Genomic DNA, 21,277 nt, shown 5'->3' with positions numbered 1-21,277 from the left:
CTACCTGATCTCCTTGTGCTGGGAGCAAAGATGGCAGACAGAGTTGTGTACCTGAATCTGCTCGTCAAGTCAGAATCAGAAAACAGAAAAAAAAAAAAAATTCAAATAAAAGGTCAGAAAAAAAAATAGAACAAAATAGCATTCATCTCCCAAGAGGAGCGCAAGATCAAATCAATCGCAAAAGACCCAAAGACGCTGGATCGACCGATTTTCCCACTTTCAGACATTCGGCGGTCAGCAGCAAAGTCAAGAACGAGGCGACGGGTGATTTGTGACGGCTTCCGGGCTTAACGAAGGCTGATTATTGGATGCTTCGTTGGGCAGACGTGCAGCTGGGGGCATCGAGCAGATGAATAAGCATCTCACGGTCTCTCGCGGTCTCTGGCCTCTCGTCGCGGTTTCAAAACAGTCGCTGCCTTAGCTAAGACTGAGGAGAACAAGAACCGTGGACCCTCCGGTGACCCATACACTGTAAACAAAGTCGTAGCCTATCAAGCCCTCCCCTCATCTTCGTCCGCGACACCCTCCAGTTTCTCGCACGGACGGGCCTCATGAGGATCCAGAAACGGAAATCCTTCCACAACTCACAGCCCGGCGCTGAGCCTCCATCACATTCAACCCTGGATGATTGGTATCCCGTTCTCTTTTCATCCTCCAAGCAACAGATCCTTTCTGCTGGTCAAACGTACCTGAGCATGCCCTATCTCAGCTGTTCGTGCGCCCTTGGGGGTGAGGATGCTGCCCAAAAGGAAGCCGTCTGTGCGCTCGGTCAAGGTGCATCATTCAACGCCATCTCATGATCGTTTGGTCTCTGAATTTGGTTAATAGTAATTCCGGTTACAAGACCAAAACATCCAGTAATACATTCCGTCGGCAGAGGGACTCATGTTCCAGGCGAAGGAGGGGCAATGATCAGATGAACGAGTGTATCGGTGGTCTTCGTTTTCAGCCTGCCAGGACCAATCATTCCCGGTTTAGTGCGACCCTCCCCTCCCAGCAGCCCCTCCAAAGTCCAGGAAACGGCCTCTCAGACCCTCATTCCCGCGAGTCGGCGACTGGAGGATTAGGCCGTACGAAAAGATACTAGGCTGTCTTGGATGGGGATGGAATTGTGACCCAAGTATGTCATAGTTCAGTCTCCTAATGACTTGTCTCTGGTACAGTTAGGGCCGGCCCGTAGGGGATCCAGGGATCCAGTGATCCATCGATGACGGCCCCGTCGTTAGTGTACCAGAGATGGACATACCCTCGACCGGCATACAGTCGCATACACCTTCCCAGGTGCCCCGTGCTCGGCCGACATTGCGATGCTGCTTATGTGCTGCGGAAGTAAGGCCGTCACACAGAACCCCAATGGATCAGATCGAGTAACCGCTTCCCAACCAGGAGGCCGGATCTGGTAGTCGACCGTAATTCCCAAGCGAGTCGGCTGGCTGGATGTGCCCCTCCTTCCTAGTATGTCTGTTCTGCACTCACGCTGCCCTTCGTTCACCCGAAATTGAGCTGCCCATCTAGGTTACGCGTAATCTGGATAGAGTAAGGCATAGATACTCCAAGATCTTCTCCCTGCATTATGTGAGACGTGCCGGTGGATTTCATCCGTATCACACAATTGTTTGATGGTTGCTTGGCCGGTATGCGTCCGGAGAAGAGCGCTTGTGTATGCCCTGCACCATTAACTGTCGTACAGGAAAAATGTGGGAATGACGGCAACATTGAAGCTCCAGGCGTTGAGACGATCCATAGGTTCGTCCGGTGATTCGCATGAAGCCATTCCATGCACCAGAGCTGCCTAGTCACGGGGTAACCTCGTGACACTCGCCTCACTCTTCAATGGTCGAACACTGATTTTCTACTATCCGAAGTGCTGTATTCTATCTACGTCTATTGAAGACTGCTCGTGACGGCTTGGGTCCCCATCGCGAGCATTGCTGCCTTGCTGTCAAAATCAGGGCTCAGATTGCATGCAAAATATGCCCGCTCTCGCGCTGAGGTCATGTATAGACGATTCTGCGATAATGCATGCTAATTACGTTGTACAGCGTCGTTATGCATCTGATAAGATGAAACAACCTCGAAGGCTTCACCGGCCCACTATCCAACGCAAGAAGTGTCATTCGCTATCCTTCTCGAAGCATTGCCGTTAAACTACCTTCCATTTCAGGGACTACTCCGTCTTCCGAACTTCACCTTTAAGTCTAATTCGGTACCTCCGCAATTAATCCGGCTTTCAGTTCTTCGTATTACGGGCCATGACTCACACTGGAGGTGTGTTTCAAATGGTAGACGATACCACGAGGCATCACCGCCGATGTCACGTTCCTTCAACTGATCGTGATGGTTTTCTGAAATGGGCGATACCAGTATTGAAGAAACATAGGCCGTTTCACCCCCTCATCTCCTCATTAGGTGTTTGGGCTATCAATCAGCGCGCAACAAGAAGGAAGTGGCAAGACGTCAAATGGGCGAAAGGTGAGTTCCGCAGACTTAATACGTCTTTCTTGCCACGCATGCGCTCGCCCTCGATCACCCTCATGTCTTCATTCGATTATCATTATTACCCCTTGTATAGGATTCACCCATGAGTCGCTGACATGTATGAAGCCTCATAAGTCTCGTATAACGACGAGGGCAGCAAGGAATTATTGTGCTGACTTGAACAAGGTGGAGGCCACAGCACATTCAGGCATATCATCATTCAGCGGCATGTATGGCTAAGTACCGCGGACATCGTTCTCTTCTTCCGAATGGCACAAGGTTACCGAAGGTAACCAATATTTTCTTCTCCCAAATTTTACTGTTTTCTTTTTTTGGGTCTGTACGATTGCTCTGCTCTCATCCAAGGAAGCTCAGCCTCCGATGACGCTGCTCCAGGCGCCATTCTGGCGGTGTACAAACGCAGTCGGCCCAATAGCAGAACAGAGCGCGATCAATCTGTGGGGAGTTTAAATCCCATCACCCAGAATAGGACATTCAAAACAGCTCCAAAGATGATCCTGTTCTTCCCTTGGTATCTCCTGAGGCGATTTGTTATTACTCTCGGGATATGCCCCGATAGACGATATTACATCACGGCATTATAAATTGCGCCACCCAAGGGAAGACAACCAAGTAATGGGTACGCAATCTCCTAGAGCCCTTGCAAGGCGGAATCGTCATGATAGTAGAAGGTTAGACCCAACCGTTGACCGGGCTTTGTTCTTAGTTCCATGGACCATGCCGATCCTTCTCAGACGAGATGCAAGATTCGGTGCCCAACGCCGACTCTCCCGGCGGTACAGCACCGGCCATATCAATGTTATTCCGACGTGCTTTCCAGTAGGCATATCCTATGTAGTCAGCAAAGTAGGCTAGCTAACTAGTAGGCAGTTGAGTCATCTCCTTTCAGGAGGTTACAGAGAGGTCCCAGGCCGGTGCGCAACATCTTGAGAAGACGTCCAAAGAGCGGTAAACAAACCAGAATAGAACAAGATCATAATCTGGGCACTCCATATTACCCAAGAATTGCGGTCGAGATCCAAGGTTTTTTCAGATGTCAGTATCAGAGCTTTGTTTCAGCGCCATCGCAAGCAGCGGTCAAGAATCTGGAGATATCCAACATAGTCTCCTGCCTCGGTATTGTTTCATATGATATGAAATTGGGCCAATTACCCCTATTGGGAGTACCTCCTGATCACTCAATAAGGGAGGACTACGCAATCTTTGCTATTGTGCAGTGCAATTTGATCTGTTGGGTCCTTTTTGTATACAGAGCGGGCACGGGGCAGCGAGTAAACCCTCACCCAGGAAATAGATACCGAGACAGGAAGAAGGCAGAACCACCTCACGACCACGAATCTCCCGGAAAATGAAACAAAGGCTGCCGAATTCACCACATGTTTCAAACTAACTCGTCACCGACACCCTCCAGGAGGCCACTGGGGAACGTCGGGACAAACCCCACGGCAAAGGGACGAAACACTAGATTTAGCAGGTGGTCTGTGAAGCTGGAGTCTACTATTATCGACAAACTACGTACCGGTACTCCAAGCAATTCCATAATAGGTCCCATGAAGTTGAAATTGGATGCAATGCACCCATCCGAATGGACGGGGGAAACAAGGCTTAGAAGGTTGAACCCACAACCCACCTGGACAGCCTACTCCAGTCTCCCAGGCACAGCACAGTATGTCTTCGAAATAGCTTGCATTGCATGGCATAGCATGGCATAGACTGCTACCGAGATCCACGTTGTGGGTTCCCTAGCGTGAATCCTTCCTGGCTGGTTTCTACCTAACCTGACTTCTGGGGCTTTCTTTGAGAGCTCTGGTGTGACTCATACTCCTGGTTGAGTGGGATACTTGCCTGTGCCCCGGGAAACGGGGAAAGGGTCTCTGTGGAGGTTTCTGAAATATCTACTTGGGAGGAGAGGAAAAAGGAAGTAAAAATAATAATAAACTTCTTTTTTTTTTTTTCTTCCCTATCTCGATATCCTGGTGTCAAAGTAATGATATTCTACTACTATTCCTCTCCGTTCTTCTATCGAACCACTGTGTGCCGCACTATATCAGCTCCTAATCGGAACTGCGAGAATCATGTTGTACAAGTCTTGATATGATATCCGGGGTATCTTCCATGAAAACGAGCAAAAATTCGACGTCATATCCAAGTAAGGAGGACTATTCCCCTATCCTTCTTCTTCTTCCTTGCGGTCTTGTCCAACGCGAACCAACTCTGGATTACAGACTGTAGGTTAGTGATCGAGTACATTCAGAGGCTGATGAAATCCTGCTGCTTCGAGATTTCACCGGTCTCCGCTCCTTCGATGAGTTCTCCTTCATCGGAAAGATAATCAGAGTCGACATCATCGGAACCGATCTCATCATACTCTTCTTCGCTAGAAGCATCAGACTCTTCACCACCTTCAGCGGTGTCTTCCTTTGGAGCAGCATTCTTTCGAATTTGTCCAGCACGATCAACATGGGGTAGTCGACAGTTCTTTTTCTTGCAAACACCCGTGTTCGCATAGTCTGCGCATTCGTGAACATGTCGCTCCTCACAAGCTTCGCCCTTGTCACAATATCCCAATGTCGCAAAAGCCCTACACACGGGCGCTCCAGGCGTGACTCGGACGTGGGCATAGCGACATTCTGGGTTAGAACAACGACCTCGAAGGAAATGTACACAAGCAGGGGATCTATGAGGGGACGGCTCGTGTGACAAATCGCAACTATTACCTGCGCTACATTTGCCGGTCTGAAGAAAATCCTTGCAAATAGCGACTTTGTTCGGGTCATGAACGTACAGGCACGAAGGTCCCTTGTAGCAGGTACCTAGTGAGAAAAACCTTGGTTAGTGTTCTCCCTTGCGAATAAATACGAAAATGACGTGGTCGGTAAGATGAAATTCTGGGGGTCTGGAAGGAGAATTTTGGTACCCGTCGTTGTGAATCTTTGGCAAAGCTCGTCTTTTTTCTTAATTGTCGATGGCATCCTGTCATCATCATAAGTATCATGTTATCCAAGATGGTAAGCATAACGATCACCTTTTCGAGGCTACTGCCCCTAGTCGATGAAGGTTGCCGTTCTTGCTCCGGACAAATGTCACACCAGCAACTTTCACCCGCTTGGGCGTATTATTCGCAGTGGTCGGGTCATCTACTAACTGTAAGCCGGCTCTTCCTACCAGGACGGAATGAGCGGGGATCGCACTAGAAACTCTGATCAGCTTGCCACCTCCGCGCGACACGCGAAATGGGATGTCGTTGAGAAATATCTGGTACTCCGCGGAAGTCATTCCAGTGGCAGGGGCCTGCGTAGTTGAGGAGGGAAACTGTCTACCCACGCCTTGCGCAAACTGCAGCACCTTCGCCTGCTCAGCCTGTGCTTTTTTCTGCGCCTTCGCTTTGCGGGTTTCTTCCAGTGCCTTAACTCTTTTCTGTGCCTCTTTGTCATAAACTGCAGAGTTAATTAGTTGCATATGTCGCGCGTGCTTTGTCACCCAGGCATTCGGCGTCGCTGAGCGGCTCTGTTCATCAGAATCTACTGCCATGGCATCAGAAGGGGTCGCGTTCGGCGAAGCCGGAGTCGTCGAGTTATTGAGAATGAGGGTACGGTGGCGGTGGGGAGCCGCTCCACGCCCTCGCCCGTACGGTCGTCCTCTGTAAGGAGCCCAGCCAGGGCGCCCGCGGTACGAGGTATGTCGTGACACATGGGGCCCAGTGTGCGGTTCTCCAGGTTGCGCCGACTGCGTCTGCGGCGTTCCATTTTTGTGTCTGTTGATCTGACCTAGAGAGTGTTAAGCAATTTTGAGCCGTGTAGCGATATTTCATTAAGGCGCGTACCAGCAAGCTGGCTGATCTTAGCCATCAAGTCCTGATCTTCCGTCATATTGACCAAACCTTCCAGTCGCGTAAGATTAGCGAGTTGAATGGTAAAGACGCTTCTTCACTGGTTCTGCGCTGCGTTGCGCTGGTTTGGAAGAGTCGGTCAAGCTCCAAGTTATGTTTTGAAGGGTGATGAAATGAAGACAACTCCTCCGCAGTGGCGTCCCGCCCGGTCACGTGCACTGCCCAACCACATTGACTATTTGTCTATCACTCTAGAGGGCACCTTTACCAAGTACAATGACGGTAAGATGAAATAGAAGTGATTGGAATGCTGCATCATAAAATGTTTATTATTGCTGATATACTAGTGACTCCAAAGCTCCTGTTTAAATGGCCCATAAACCCAGAAAACGCCGTAAGTGTCTATGCTACATTGTGAATCCTCTTTAGGCCACATTTTCAAACTGCACATCGTCATTATCCATCCCCGAGGCCATCGCATCATCTTCTGAGCCTTCGTCGAAGTTATAGTCGAGGCCAGGGGCCGCTTCTTGCTTGGGCTCCAAGGCGTTAGAGTAATGGCTCTCACGCGCCTCGGGCTTCAACTCCCATGTCATAGCAAAATCGCCAGATTTCACTAAATGGGCAATCATTTCCAATGTCTGCTTAAGATAAGCCTCAGGTTGCCGAAGCCTGGCTTTGAGCGTCTTAAACGGCCAGTATCTGTATTCTCGGAAGCATCCGTAAATAAGATCCAACAGCTCGTTCTGCGGCATACGAGTAGTCTTGTTTTCCTGTGCTTTGACCTTTGTGGGCCTTGTTGCTTGCTAGAGACAAGATTAGCCAAGAGCAATCTGCCAGATAGATCCAAAAGGGACATACCACAAATGCGCTCTGCTCTCCAGGCAAGGCATGCCTCTGTTGCAGCAACTTGCCTGGGAGCTTATCAATGAAGACAGTCTCCTTCTTCGGTTTCAGAGCTTCCAGTGCCTTTCTCTCTGATATGAGTCTGAATTCTTCGTTCTCGACCGGAAGACAATTGAATTCTTCTTGCACATGCCCAGCCAAGGCGGTTTGCTCTGTCAAGAGATCAGCAACACACGGTCAAAAGTCCGTCGGATTGTAAGCATACTTGGAACTGTTTTCCGAACATAAGGCTCCCACTTCTTCTTGCGTTCCTTTCTCCTTGCATCGCGCTTCATGGACTCGTATAGGGCAGACCTCGTTTCGCCGAACGTGACCATCCGGTTTTCGTGGCCGGGAATGTCCTTCTCTGTAAAAACGAATGTGTTTTGAGTCATATGTAACAAGTTCTCTGCATTTACTGTTTGTCGTGCCAAGATGTAGTCTTTAGGGATGTCGCGATTCTCTTCTTGGTCGTTGAGGCGCAAACTGACCTACGAAACGCAACCGGTTAGCTACTTTCGAGCCTGTCAGAAATTGGGCGAAACTATATTCCTACCCTTTGAATATCTTTTGAATCTCCTTCGATCCTTATTGTGCCAACCTGAATTTCCTCATCATCATCCAGGTTATCCAAGTTGGACCAATGCTCCCAGAGCGACCGCGGGATTCGAGAAAGCCATAAATTCTGTCCCCCATTCGTAAAATCTAGATCACCGGCATCTTCGTAAAGGTCCTCGTCGTCGATGTCCGCGAGAACAGCATCTTTGCTGTCGGGATCGGGTTTAATGTAAGGCGTCGAGGCATCGGGGTCTTGCTTGACCTGGGGAAGCATGGCGCCGAGCTCCAAGGAATGGAATCGTCTCGAAAATCCTAATAACTGTAAGCTCACCACTATGCGACCGCATATAAATGTGAATTAAGCGGCAGCAGCAAGCTTCTTAACCAAACGAGGCGGCCAAGTGAGTGGTTGTTGAGGTGATGCAAAGGCAGCTGCAACACAGGACTCTATGCAGCGCTGGGGTCAAAGAATGCAGAATGCGGGTCAGCCGAAGGCGGTGGGCTTTGCCTCTCCGCCAACTCCTCCAGGTGCAGTGATTCACAAGCTTTATAAAGGTTAATTCACAGTATAATTGGAAATTTATGACTGAAACGTGAGACATTTATGGGTTCTAGCTTTTTTAGGTTGAATGTAACGGTTTGAATAGCGACTGCTAAGTCCTAACCTCGGAACTGCCGAGAAAATATATATCGACGTCGCGTCCATCAGTTGAGTGCGTAATGGTATAACTGCTTTAGCTATATTAATATATTTTGAAGTACAATGGTGCAGGGACCATGGCCTCCAAAACAGCTAATTGTTTGTAAAAATATAGTATACCATGCATGACAATGATGCTTCAAGCTTGCCATGCCTGTGGTGCGACAAAGGGTGTATTAATGGTGGTCCCAGTCTCCCGTAGACACCTCTTATCGATAAGTGGCATGTCGACCAGCTACGTTAAGGCTTCGGCGTCCTTCCCGCTTCAAATCTACATGTCTCTCACCTTCACTCTCTCGCTAAACCATCTTCATGCCGTCGCAGAAGATAACCTCCGCTCTGGCGGAGATAGAATCATCCGCAAACTCCCAGAACAAGCTCCAACTCTACAATGATCTCCTCTCCGAAACCGTGTCAACATCCCCCGAATCTGAACTGGCCGACGACCTCGTCTACTACCTCGATTCTGTCCTAAGTGAAGACCTCAGCATTGTCGCTTCCCGTCCTATCCTTGATTCATTTATTGCGACGCTACGTAAGCTGTCCTCCGAGACCCAGATCAAAGTCGGCCAACATGCCGTGACCCTTCTCCAGTCCCGATCTACATCCGTCGAGGAACAGGACGCTCAGATCCGCGAGATCCTAGCAGATGCATACGAGCAAGAGGAGGAGTTTATTGCGGCTGCGAAAGCTCTTCAAGGAATCCACATCGATAGTTCACAGCGGCTGGTCTCCGACTCAGCCAAAGTGCGATTATGGATCCGCATTGTGCGGCTATACCTCGAGGAAGACGACACGACAAGCGCCGAAGCATTTCTCAACCGCATCAAGAACTTGCCGAGTAAGATCGAAGATCACGAGTTGAAGCTCCATTTCCGACTTTCGCAGGCCCGAATCCAAGACGCCCGGAGACGCTTTTTGGACGCGAGTCAGGAATATTTCGGGGTCAGCCTTGCCGCTGGTGTTGACGAGAGTGATCGACTCCAGGCTCTTGCCGCGGCGATTAGGTGTGCCGTGCTTGCTCCGGCAGGCCCTCAACGCTCCCGGACCCTTTCTACATTGTACAAGGATGACCGAGCTACCTCCGTTGAGGAATTTGGGATCCTGGAAAAAATGTTCCTTGATCGTCTTTTGAACCCTGAAGAGGTAGCCGCGTTTTCGCAGCGTCTGGCACCTCACCAACTCGCACAGACTGCAGACGGAACAACCGTGTTGGATAAAGCGGTTGTAGAACACAACCTAGTTGCAGCTAGCAAGCTCTACGAGAATATCAAGACCGACGCGCTGGGCGCCATTCTCGGTCTTCAGGCGAGCGGGGACTTAACTGCTGGTGAGAAGGCGGAAGCGTATGCAGCTCGTATGGTGGAACAAGGCCGTTTAAGTGGGAGTATTGACCAGATCGATGGTATCATCTACTTCGAATCAAGCACGACTGCCACGGGCCGTCACATTCGACAGTGGGATGCTGGCGTGCAGGGACTTTCAGAAGGAGTGGAGCGGGTAGCCACAAATATCGCCGAGGGATTTCCGGTAAGCTCACCCAGTCCTTAAAATGTTGTTAGGCTTATTGCGGATTTGTGCCAAAGCTGACATTTTCTATTTACTATGATCCAGAAATCCACTGCACAGACAGCGCATTGAATAGCCAAAAACCACGGAATAATGAAGACTACGATTGCATGTTCAACTTTTCTATGATGATCTGGAAAGGCCGTAAAAAAAAAATAAATTCCTCGCAAGAAATGCGCCATAATTATAGAAGGTCGTCAATCGTCAATGTCTCCCGATATTAAATAACGTCCAGTAAGCCATGGGCGGCATTTCTGGGGTTAAATCATGCTCTGTGGTCTAAATTCCAGTACCATCTTACACAATTGATGATAACCCAGGTATAGACAAATGTGTACTTCATATGGCCACCGACTCTGTACAAGAGATGGAGGGAGCCGCAGCTACTGTTGCTGGAAGTTTGTTGGAGTAATCACCGCTAACTCACATAGGTCTCTTCTGTAATACCTAGAAGGCACCTAGGTAGCAGGGTCGTGCTGAGCAAAAGACCAGAGCTCCATAGTCGTCAGGAACGATAGGCCGTGACTAGATGGTTCGGTACGTAGTTCATCGAATCGATATCGGACGGCGTAATGTCGTATCAACAAGGCAATTGCGAGCATGGGGGGTGAGTGGATGAAGGACATACTGGGCCCCAAGCTCTCAAGAGGGTCTGATATAAAGATAAGATATGAAGAAAATGGAAAGAAGGTGGGAGAAAAGTGATAGGCTCAAGTGTGCGCGCGAATTGACTCCGCACCAGCCTGCTCAATATCGATATCCGTGCGAACTTGGATATCCAGAGGCCCAAGGTGGTTGGGCGTAGCCATATTAGTAGTAGACCGCGAGTCGGACTTATCTTCGAGCTTGAAGAACTCTGAAGCGGGGGACCGAGAACTCGAAAGGCCAAAATGCGAGCTTGTGGCATCAGTCTTGATATAGTAAGGCGCGGTTCCTTTTCGACTACCGGACAGCTTCAGTTTCGGGAATAAACCGCGGATGACTGGGAGGCAGGAGCATATAAGCCCAATGGAGGGCTCTATATGTGTCCACAGTGTTGCCTGATATACAGTATATGTGATATCGACGGGGCTGATCCAGAAAAGCACGACAATGCGGTAGATAGAAGCAAAGCAGACGAAGCCACCTAGTGCAAAGACGCCGTTCAGCGCGAGCTTGTCTTGCCAGGCGCGCTGGAGGTTCCAGATCATTGGTACAGGGAGAGCGAGAATGACGAAGTCCATTATAACGTTGAATATCTGGTTGACGATAATAAACTCATTGCTGTCGAAGCAGGTGCCGTTAACCGAGTGGTCCCAGTAAGACCTCAGTGGACGACATTGGAGGCCACAGGCGATAAAGATGGCAGCGCCCCATGAAGCGATTACGGTGTTGATGACGAATGAAGCCCATTGAAAAGGTTTGACTGTGAATACACGGCGATAGAAGCAGACGATGGAGATTTTAATGGCGGGACTGACGAGGAAGTACGTAAATTGGTTTGCGAGGAATATCTGGAGGACTGAGTTAGGGAGGGTTCGATTGCCGGGACACCAAAGCAGTGGTACGTACCTTGTAGAAGTTCTTCATGGTTTCGACGCTTAAGTCCTTCTGGTGAGACCCATTGCCACCAATAAGTACCCCTATATTGAGGTCAGCGACACTTGAGGTTCTATTAGGGGTGTAACAACACCTAACTTACATAGGATAAGTTCAACCAACATCGCAAGCAACAGTATCGCCGAAAGGAAACAAAGGTAGTCATCTATGTCGAAACGGACTCTTCTCTTGTATCGAGCAGCGACACGAAAACACACAGCAAGGATGGACAGGCCGACTAGCACCGTGACGGTTGCTACCATATCGCCACCCCTTTTGGTTAGAGTCATCTTGAGGAAATACTAAAGATTTGACGACTCGGAGAATATTAATGAATGAATGAATGAATGGATGGATGAAATGGCCGATGGTCGTCGGGTGTTTCCATCAAAGTTCGTATAAAAAGGAATGGACGTGGCCGTCGCCTATATTGGCTTGACCGACTGAAGAAAGTGCAGTAGAAGGAACACCAGACTGAACAATATGAACGAACTGTCTGGAGGAAGACGGAAATCTTGAGAAGGGAGGTGTTTGGAAGAGGGTGGAGGCCCTGGCATATGTACCGCACTTGCTCCAGTATGATGGAAACCACCAGAGTACAGTTCTCCAGGTCAGTCAACCCGGGCTCCTGGCTCTGAGGAAGATCCCTTTGAACCCCTCATGGTGAGTGGAACAGATAGGGGTGGAAACACTGGAAAGACTGCAGTATGGAGGTTAATTGGGCGCTGGATTTGGCAAATCCAGTGTCTTCTCCGTAGGCGATGCCGGCTTGCTGTGTTCGATTTGCGGACGAGCAAAGACTCTGACCCAGGAGATATTGACTATTCAGGACATTATTGGGCGCAATTGAGCAAACTAACTGGAGCGTCGTCATTCCTCATTGTCAGTGGGTCCCCGAACTGACATGACTGTCAAGTTGTGTCAAGTTGTCAAGAAAAAGATCGACGGCACTAGGTACTTTGCCTGGTCGATAGATTGCTGCATGAACCACGGTCCAAAAGTAAAGCCACTAAGCCAGGTCCCGCGCCTCGTGGCAAGCGAGCGACGATCATATCAGGATCAATATGCTCAGCCCTGAAGGCTGCTCCTTGAGTGCACAACTATTGGATTATAGTCCCAACCCCGGGATTTTTGGATACCTGAGCGCCTTGCAATTACATATTTCTGGAGAAGGTGGTTCGGGTGAACCAAACCGTCAAGCTTCTCTCTGCTTCCAGATTCCTGCGTGGGATTAGGTTGATATCCCACAAAGCAGGGCCAGGCCGGGCAGGGGCGGACGATGGATCCACGGGTGAGACGGCGGGACCTGGTTGATTATTGACAATTGAGGGACCACGAACCTGAACCGTTGCCATCTTTGAGAACCTTGGGGGGTTCGGGTTGGGCGGTCGGCACAAGTATGAAAGCTTGAGAGCCGAAACGTGCTCGCCATACCCTCGTTGAGCTACTGCACGAGGCCGGGGAAGGTTTCGTGCGAGGTCGGTACTCGAAACCTAAGTCCTCCAATAATTGTCTTTTGATCTGCAAGCACAAGCAATAGTGTTTTCATGCGGTTAAAGTTGAAACCTTGGGTTCCATTTTGACGAACATTGGAAGCGTTGGTAGTTGTGGAGGCCGTGGTGTCAGTGTCAGTGTCAGTGTCATTGGTCTGACAGGCCATCATCCCGCCCGAGTTGATCTCCCACTGCCGAATTATTTCTCCCTCCTCCAGCATCATACCGCACCTCAGCTCAACTCAACCTGCCTTCTGGCTCTTTCGGCCGAGGCCCCCTAGTTGTCAATCGAATTTGCCCCTTTCTGTCTCAAATATACAACAGACCTCCTCACCCCCACTGTCAAGGCCTCTCCGGATCTACTTACTCCGTCGACGGACTGTCTAGCCTGTTTTGGTGGACCGTTGAGGGATCTGGGATCTTCAATTTGTATACTCGAAATGTTAAGAGTTGACTTTGACTCCTGCACTTTCTCTCTTGGGCTTGGTGGATCGCTGACAATGGGGTAAACTAGTGTATTCTTCCGACCCATCCGCTAGCAAAGACACCGCACCCCAACGTGGCTGATGCTTGTTCTGGAAAAGTTAAACAGTCCACGACTCCCCGAGTATTTGGAAATGCGGACGCCGATACAATGGTAGCTGCCGTTGAGAGCGTATGGCGACGCGTTATATTTATGAGGATTGATACGCGTCCTTTTCTTGTCGTCGGTTGTGCGACAAATTAGAGGTGGACCATGATTCTTCAGCCCTTGGAACGGGCCCACCAGACTATTGTTGCGACCTGCCGAGCAAGCGAGCACTCTTCGCAGAATTGAACCGAGCCAGCTCCACGTTCCTGCGTCCCCTATTATTTCGCCTNTGGGGTGATAATATGAGGGTTAAGTAATAATGGCGGCACATATTTCTCGGGATCCCGGGAGAGAGAGAGGCCAAGAAGAAGGGTCAGGAGAGCGCCGCGGATACGAATTACCCCAACTAGAACTTACATTGTCAATCGCATTATATCACCTCCTTCTAGGAACCAGTCGTGATTGCAGAAAGAAACATCAAGTGCATACCGTTTCGCTGCTCGTATATCGTAAATCCCTCGATCTCGCCGGCTTATCAATCTTATCAATCGTTGTTCGGCTTCAGTCTCGTTCATCATGGCAGCACCGACCCCTCCTTCCGTGATTCCCTTGGTTATCAATGGAAAGGAAGAGCTTACTCCCTCAACGTTTGACGTGATCAGTCCTTACACAAACAACACCTGCTGGGCGGCGGCGTCTGCCTCTCCTCAAGATGCTGTTCGCGCAGTTGAAGCTGCCGAAGCTGCTTTCCCAGCATGGTCGCAAACCAAGCCGGTTGTCCGACGAGATATTTTGCTTAGGGCTGCGGATCTTCTCGACAGTAGGCTCGAGAAGAATGCCGAATTTATGCGAACCGAAATGGGTGCCGATGCGGGCGCATCGCAGTTTTTCGTTGTTCCCCTGGCAATTCGCATGTTGAGGGAGGTTGCTAGCCGCATCACGTCTATTTGCGGAAGTGTACCTGTAGTAGAGGAGGAGGGACAGAGCGCAATTGTCTATAAAGAAGCCATGGGGGTTATCTTGGGTATTGTACCATGGTACTGTCTCACCAATTCTCAGCGGCATTGAAATGTACACTGACCATGTAGGAACGCACCATACGTATTCGGTGTTCGATCCGCTGCTTGCGCCCTTGCTGCCGGCAATACAACGATCTTAAAGTCATCTGAACTCACGCCATGCTGTTACTGGGCACTGACCCGTGCCTTCCAGGACGCCGGACTGCCAGATGGATGTCTTAATTTAGTGGCGTGCCGACCTCAAGACGCAGCCGAGGTGGTTAACGCTATGATCGAACATCCAGCCGTGAAGAAGATCAACTTCACTGGAAGCACGGCTGTAGGCCGAAAGATTGCCCGGGCTTGTGGGCAGAACCTCAAGCCTTGCCTAATGGAACTAGGCGGAAAGAACAGCTCGATTGTGTGTGCAGATGCCAATATAGAAACTGCCGTCAAATCTGTAGTAGGCGGAGCCTATTTGAATGTAAAAGTGACCCAAAATCCCGGGCAAGATATCGAACTGACACATCGCAGTCGGGCCAAATCTGCATGGCTACAGATCGGATTCTTGTGCATTCATCAATCGCGCCTGCTTTTGTTGACGCCCTGAAGGGTGCCCTCCAATCAATGTCCGACCCCTCGTCTCAGCCTCCAACTCTAGTAAATGTTGCGTCCAAAGCACGGGTTCAGCGCCTTATCGAGGGAGCCCTCGAGGCTGGGGCCCATGTCATCCATGGATCCGTAGCTACCGAATCTGATGCAGCACAACACGACTCAGGAGTCCGTATGCCGCCCGTTCTCCTGGGTGGGGTCAAGGAAGATATGAATGTATGGCAGGAGGAGTCATTCGCCTCTTTGGCAGCATGCATGATTGTTGACAGCGACGACGAAGCTATCCGGATTGCGAATAGCAGCGGGTATGGGTTGTCTGCAGCGGTCTTTACCGAAGACCTGCGAAAAGGTCTGGCAATGGCTAGGAAGATTCAATCAGGGTAGGTTAAGCTCGTTATATCCCAATTCCTTCATGGGATATGTATATCCGGGGCCTGATACTAACATGTCTTTCTGCAGTGCTGTGCATATAAACAGCATGACGATCCACGACGAGCCGGTATTGCCACACGGGGGCGTCAAGAATAGTGGCTGGGGTAGATTCAATGCGTCCGCAGGGCTAGAAGAATTTCTTGTGACGAAGAGTGTGACCTGGATGGACTAATAACAGTGTACCAAGTGAGCTAGTCCATTTATTGCGTTGTGGATTTGAACACAATAATAACATAGCTGAATGGGCCTTTCCCTAGACATTGGCTGAAGCTGCTGATAATAGGTTGACTGGCAATGTATCTTGCACAATTTCATTCACTACCATACATGTGGTAATATTGAAGTTGAAGTGTGTTTGTATCATTTAATACCCACGATAATGTCATTCTTACTGTTTTCCTCGTACTCCTTTTATATGGCGGACAAACCTGTGTATGGACGCTGTCTCAACTTGAGAACACGCCAACATGTTAATGAGCCTACCGAACGAGGTTATTCTTCTGGTGGCAGAGCGCCTTCCTACCTCTTCGTTAAACGAACTTTCACTTACATCAAAAGCAACCTGTGATATACTGTCTCATGAACTTTACAAGCGCTCGACCGACTATGAGGACGGAAAGTCGGAGCATCCCCTGATCTGGGCCGTGGAGAAGGGGGCCATGACCATGTTAGAGAAATTGATTCCATACAACAAGACACTCATGGCCACCGCCGCGCTACGAGTAGCCGCTGACCTGGGCAATGAGGAAGCGGTTGTCATACTTCTCAACGCAGGTGCGGATCCGTTCTATACGGAACCCATCACTAAACAGGAAAGTCTCGGCCATCACGGACGACGCCGATACACTTTTGAGAGGAACAGTGACCACAACCACGTCAACACTATGAGAATACTGTTACGGCATTGCCCTTATATGATGAAGGGCTCTACAGGTAACTTTTTTCTTCCCCCCAGTGGACCTATTAGTCTGTTAGAATGGTGTTGCTAAAACAATATGACGTATACAGACCAGATGAAACCTACAAACGAGGAGCTCAGGCCCATCCACTACGTATTTCAAAACGCCTTCAGGGCAGGAAACATTGACGTAGCCGAACTCATTCTCACCGAGACAGTACTGGAGCCATCCAGAAACACTTACGCGGAGCTACTCACTGAGGCTTTTCAAAGGGCCAAAATGCGCGGGATGTCGTTTCTCTAAAACAACAGGCATGAGTTTAGCGGCGCCCCCAATAAGGCCCTGGAAGAACGGCTGGACCCAGGATCTGTTTGCATTTTGGACCACGACCATGAGTTCGTCAACTGCATCTGGGGACGCGGGTCGGTACTGCATAATATGGTTTCCCCGGATTTTCGGTACACCCATCGCAAGATCGACTATCCCGTCGAGGATATCTTCAAGCAGCTAGTAAGCTGGGGGGCAGATGTTGAATCGCGGGAGTCTATTGGCGGCCATACGCCATTACATACCGCAGCCCGACTAGGGGACCTCCGCCTTGCGAAATGCCTGCTCGACCACGGCGCGAATGTCGACTCGATCGACAGACTGGGCGTATCCCCGCTTATCCTTGCGGCTCGGATGAAGCAGTGTCCAATGGTTGAATTCCTACTTGAACACGGAGCAGACGTGAATCTGCAAAATGCAAGAGGGAACACGGCACTGCATCTTGCGGCTTGGGATCTCGGTTCCAACTATTATTCGAGACAGATGAGGCGAAATGATGTAGTAAAGGCTCTCTTTGCGTATGGCGCTGATGAGAATGCGGTGAACTGGATGGGGGCAACGCCGGTTGAGTTCGCGATGATGAACGGACCGCACGGCATTGAATATATTCTATAAACCGCCTTCATGATTGGGATTCTTCTCGCCATGCATAGCAACGATATATTCAGGAGTTCCTTTTGGCATTTTGGTTGGAGACTACCCAGGTCTACCACCTAGGGCTTGGTACTATTAACGAAGGGATTCTAGAAACCTTTTTCATTAGAAATCTTTGTCTTGGACGTCTGTTACCAACGAGTATCGATTAACGGTGGTCTATTTTATTGATAGTTTATGAAGGATTGTCTCAAAATTCTTTCCTTTTCTATCTCCAAAAGTACTATAGGTACACGCTACAATACGTTGTTTGAGGGGCTTTTCTTTCCTTGTTGACATAAATAATGAGGTACAAAAGGAAAAAATAATAATAATAATATTCACGAATAAGTTAACCGTCTCTTCCATCTTTATTATAATTCGCGGCATTTATCCGGACGTTTTGATCCCCGCTGCATATTTACCACCAATAACCTCAGGAAGTTCGAGAACACTCCCCCAGATCGAGTTCTTCTCCGGCGTACCCCAGCGCTAGGTCCAACAAAAATAGTGTCAATTAATGCTGACCCAGCCCGTCATCTGAATTCGCCTATTCGATAGAAGACAACAAAGAAGCCGTTTAGTGGGCATGCGTTCAGAGGAGAAACGGCCCGTAGTCCGCACCGAACATGGTCCGAACGAGCTCTTAATATTGTCTGCTAAAGCAAGCTATACATAATACGTCGATCCTCCGCTCAATTATCGCAGAGAGCCCCCACATAAGGTAGAATCTTGTTCTGTGCGAGGAAGTCAAAAATGAAGTGGAAGGAAGTATGGCTGGGCCTTGCAGCCCTTGCCACAGCAAAAACACTCAACCACGAGTACGAATTCAAGTCCGTTGCTGTCTCCGGTGGAGGCTATATCACGGGTATAGTCGGGCACTCGACAGAGAAAAACCTCCTATACACACGCACAGATATCGGAGGATCATATCGGTGGGACGCCGACGCAGACCGCTGGGTTCCACTAAACGACTTCATTAGTGGCGCCGATGAGAATCTGATGGGCACCGAGAGTATAGCGCTGGACCCCACGGATCCGAACCGGCTGTATCTTGCGCAGGGCCGGTACTTGAGCTCGAACAATAGTGCTTTTTTTGTATCCGATGACCGCGGGAAAACGTTTGATGTTTACCCGGCGCCGTTTGCAATGGGGGCAAATGAGCTGGGAAGAAACAACGGGGAGAGATTGGCTGTTAATCCGTTTAATACGGAGGAGCTTTGGATGGGGACGAGGACGGCAGGACTGATGAGGAGTGGGGATAGAGCGCGGACGTGGACGAATGTGACGAGTTTTCCGGATGCTGCTACTAATGGAAACGGGATTTACTTTGTTATCTTTGATCCGCGGAATAAGGGAACTGTTTATGTTGGTGTTGGGGTGCCGAATGGGCTCTATTACACCAAGAATTCCGGGAAGACTTGGGAGTCTGTCCCTGGCCAGCCAACGGGGTGGGATGATGGTGTTTTGGTATTTCCAGATGAGACGCAGCCTCAGAGCACTGGACCACAGCCTATGAAAGCTGTTTTGGCATCGAATGGTGCGTTATATGTGACGTTTGCTGATGCGCCCGGTCCGTATGGTGTCACATATGGGGTGGTATATGTTTACAACACTACTTCGTCTGAATGGGCCAATATAACACCAAATGCCGATAATACGTACCCGCGCCCATTTGCCAACCAGACATTCCCGGCCGGAGGGTTCTGCGGGATTAGTGTTGACTTGAAGGATCCAGATACCCTCGTGGTGATGTCCGTGGATCGTGATCCTGGCCCAGCTCTGGACAGCATGTACCTCTCTCATGATGGCGGAAGATCTTGGAAAGACGTATCACAACTCTCGACACCTCCAGGTTCTGGAGGGTACTGGGGCCACCCAATTGGAGAGGCCGCATTCCAAGACGGCACCGCGGTTCCCTGGCTAAGCTTCAATTGGGGTCCTCAATGGGGTGGCTACGGTGCACCCTCACCGATTCCCGGGCTGACGAAGTTTGGATGGTGGATGACGGCCGTACTCATCGACCCTAGAGACTCTGACCATGTGCTGTATGGAAGTGGGGCTACCATCTGGGCGACCGACAACTTGTCTAGTGTTGATAAAAACAAGTCCCCAGACTGGTATGTCCAAGCTCAAGGCATTGAGGAGACTGTTGCGTTGGCGATGGCGAGTCCAAATGGTGGAGACTCCCATCTCCTCACGGGACTGGGTGACATCAACGGATATAGATATGGTGACCTCGACACCCCTCAGCCAATGTTCGATCTACCGGTATTTTCAAACTTGAATGCCCTCGACTGGGCCGGTCAGAAGCCGAGTACTATTATCCGTGCTGGTCCTTGTGGACATAATTACACTGACGGCTGTGGGCTTGCTGCATACTCAGCGGACGGCGGCAGTTCTTGGACAAAGTTTGCCACTTGCATTCCTGGAATCCAGACCGACTCTTCGAATCCAGGGACCATAGCCATCGACGCTTCAGGAAAGCATATTGTTTGGTCTTCGGCGATGACGACGTACTGGCCGTCTCTGCAAGCAATAACGCCGCGTTCCAATGAATCCGGCCCATATTCCACAGACGACTTAGGGCGCACTTGGGTGTCTCCAACTGGATTAAACATCCATACGCCCAATATCAGTGCCGATAGAGTCCAACCGAGAACATTCTACTCTTTCACTGATGGAGTGTGGTATATAGGCAGGGATGGTGGCCTCTCGTACCATGCTTTCGAGGCCAATCAGGTTGGGCTACCAGAGTATCCCGGTGCGGTGCCGATTGCAAATTTCAACAGAGCAGGAGAGCTATGGCTTGCACTTGGCGACCTAGGGATTTACCATACTCGCAATTCTGGGATGAGATGGACCAAAATCACTGGGCGTGGTGTAACGGCAAGACAGCTAACAATTGGCGCTGGCGCGCGTCGTTCTTCGAAACCAGCACTGTTCCTTCTCGGTAAAATCGCAACTGATGGGCCTTATAGCAAAGACGGGGTATATCGATCGGATGATAATGGGAAGACCTGGGTACGGGTCAATGACGAGAAGCACCAGTATGGTGGAGTTAGTATGGTCCAGGGAGATCCTCGTGTGTACGGGCGTGTTTATCTGGGTACTGGAGGGCGTGGTATCATCTATGCTGATATCAAGGAAAACCAAAGCAGGAACTGAGGAATTAATTGCCTGGATAGGACAATATCGTGGAGTCTTGGGCGCCGGTGAATCTCAATCTAGAACTATTAGTCTTGGGGACAATATTTCGTAGAGCCAGGTCTTCTATTTTAAAGTCGATAAGTGGACGGATATTATTGTTGTATTTCCAGTCGCACCATGTCCGGCGCCAAATCATACGATCGAGGTTATACTGATTCATACAAGCCGCCCGCGTCGTCCGGCATTGGCCCGATATGGATAGCTCGGTGTGAATCCCGAACAAGGCACCGTTGGGGGCTCGGGAAAATGAACACCGAGACACTAATGTGTCTGACAGCTCACTTTAATCGGGGAGGTGTCCGGCGAGGTTTGGAGACCATGACAGGACCCAAGATTTGGTCAACCAGGTTCTTTCCCGTCTGTTCAGTGTTCAGAATTTCAGTGCTTGGTCGCGAAGTCGGCAATTGAGCCTTCCCAAGTGGGCGTACAAATGGGGCAACAGTCAGGTGATTTCCGGCATTTGAATACCGCTTACGTCATAAGT

At 49.8% G+C, this 21,277-nt stretch overlaps 6 protein-coding genes across 6 annotated transcripts; 3 read left to right on the top strand and 3 right to left on the bottom strand.

The window, feature by feature from the left end:
- Positions 1-4,548: 4,548 nt before the first annotated feature.
- ASPSYDRAFT_76698 (CCCH zinc finger protein) lies at positions 4,549-6,498 on the bottom strand. The gene is made up of 4 exons (XM_040850867.1): positions 6,323-6,498; positions 5,525-6,266; positions 5,417-5,472; positions 4,549-5,312 (listed from the first exon to the last, which is right to left on the bottom strand). Exons 1-4 carry the CDS (start codon positions 6,366-6,368, stop codon positions 4,750-4,752), a joined length of 1,407 nt encoding a protein of 468 aa, XP_040706888.1. The 5' UTR covers positions 6,369-6,498; the 3' UTR covers positions 4,549-4,749.
- Positions 6,499-6,753: 255 nt separating this feature from the next.
- Positions 6,754-8,045, bottom strand: ASPSYDRAFT_28687 (transcription factor IIF subunit TFG2; the record flags this gene model as incomplete). The annotated part of the gene is made up of 4 exons (XM_040844546.1): positions 6,754-7,134; positions 7,190-7,386; positions 7,410-7,704; positions 7,770-8,045. The coding sequence occupies 4 exons, from the start codon at positions 8,043-8,045 to the stop codon at positions 6,754-6,756; spliced, it is 1,149 nt and encodes a 382-aa protein (XP_040706887.1).
- A 738-nt stretch (positions 8,046-8,783) lies between these two features.
- On the top strand, positions 8,784-10,139 carry ASPSYDRAFT_129841 (uncharacterized protein; the record flags this gene model as incomplete). Its single annotated transcript, XM_040840547.1, has 1 exon — positions 8,784-10,139. One exon carries the CDS (start codon positions 8,784-8,786, stop codon positions 10,020-10,022), a length of 1,239 nt encoding a protein of 412 aa, XP_040706886.1. The 3' UTR covers positions 10,023-10,139.
- Positions 10,140-10,750: 611 nt separating this feature from the next.
- Positions 10,751-11,908, bottom strand: ASPSYDRAFT_86722 (uncharacterized protein; the record flags this gene model as incomplete). Its single annotated transcript, XM_040851719.1, has 3 exons — positions 10,751-11,533; positions 11,592-11,662; positions 11,722-11,908. 3 exons carry the CDS (start codon positions 11,906-11,908, stop codon positions 10,751-10,753), a joined length of 1,041 nt encoding a protein of 346 aa, XP_040706885.1.
- A 2,350-nt stretch (positions 11,909-14,258) lies between these two features.
- ASPSYDRAFT_86721 (aldehyde dehydrogenase) lies at positions 14,259-15,896 on the top strand (the record flags this gene model as incomplete). Its single annotated transcript, XM_040851718.1, has 4 exons — positions 14,259-14,719; positions 14,771-15,164; positions 15,215-15,672; positions 15,752-15,896. The coding sequence occupies 4 exons, from the start codon at positions 14,259-14,261 to the stop codon at positions 15,894-15,896; spliced, it is 1,458 nt and encodes a 485-aa protein (XP_040706884.1).
- A 2,443-nt stretch (positions 15,897-18,339) lies between these two features.
- Positions 18,340-20,751, top strand: ASPSYDRAFT_55755 (uncharacterized protein; the record flags this gene model as incomplete). The annotated part of the gene is made up of 1 exon (XM_040849085.1): positions 18,340-20,751. The coding sequence occupies one exon, from the start codon at positions 18,340-18,342 to the stop codon at positions 20,749-20,751; it is 2,412 nt and encodes an 803-aa protein (XP_040706883.1).
- Between the last annotated feature and the right edge of the window lie 526 nt (positions 20,752-21,277).

This window comes from Aspergillus sydowii, assembly GCF_001890705.1.
Source record: "Aspergillus sydowii CBS 593.65 unplaced genomic scaffold ASPSYscaffold_2, whole genome shotgun sequence".
NCBI classification, from domain to species: Eukaryota; Fungi; Ascomycota; class Eurotiomycetes; order Eurotiales; family Aspergillaceae; genus Aspergillus; species Aspergillus sydowii.
This window is presented reverse-complemented; position numbering and strand designations above follow the sequence as displayed.

What these genes read in the sequence shown, in the direction of transcription:
- ASPSYDRAFT_76698 (XM_040850867.1), bottom strand. Translation starts at nt 6,368, where the DNA reads ATGACGGAAGATCAGGACTTGATGGCTAAGATCAGCCAGCTTGCTG. An exon ending in TAAGATCAGCCAGCTTGCTG is followed by an intron (nt 6,267 to 6,322) that starts GTACGCGCCTTA and finishes AACACTCTCTAG; the next exon opens with GTCAGATCAACAGACACAAA. An exon ending in GGGGCAGTAGCCTCGAAAAG is followed by an intron (nt 5,473 to 5,524) that starts GTGATCGTTATG and finishes TGATGATGACAG; the next exon opens with GATGCCATCGACAATTAAGA.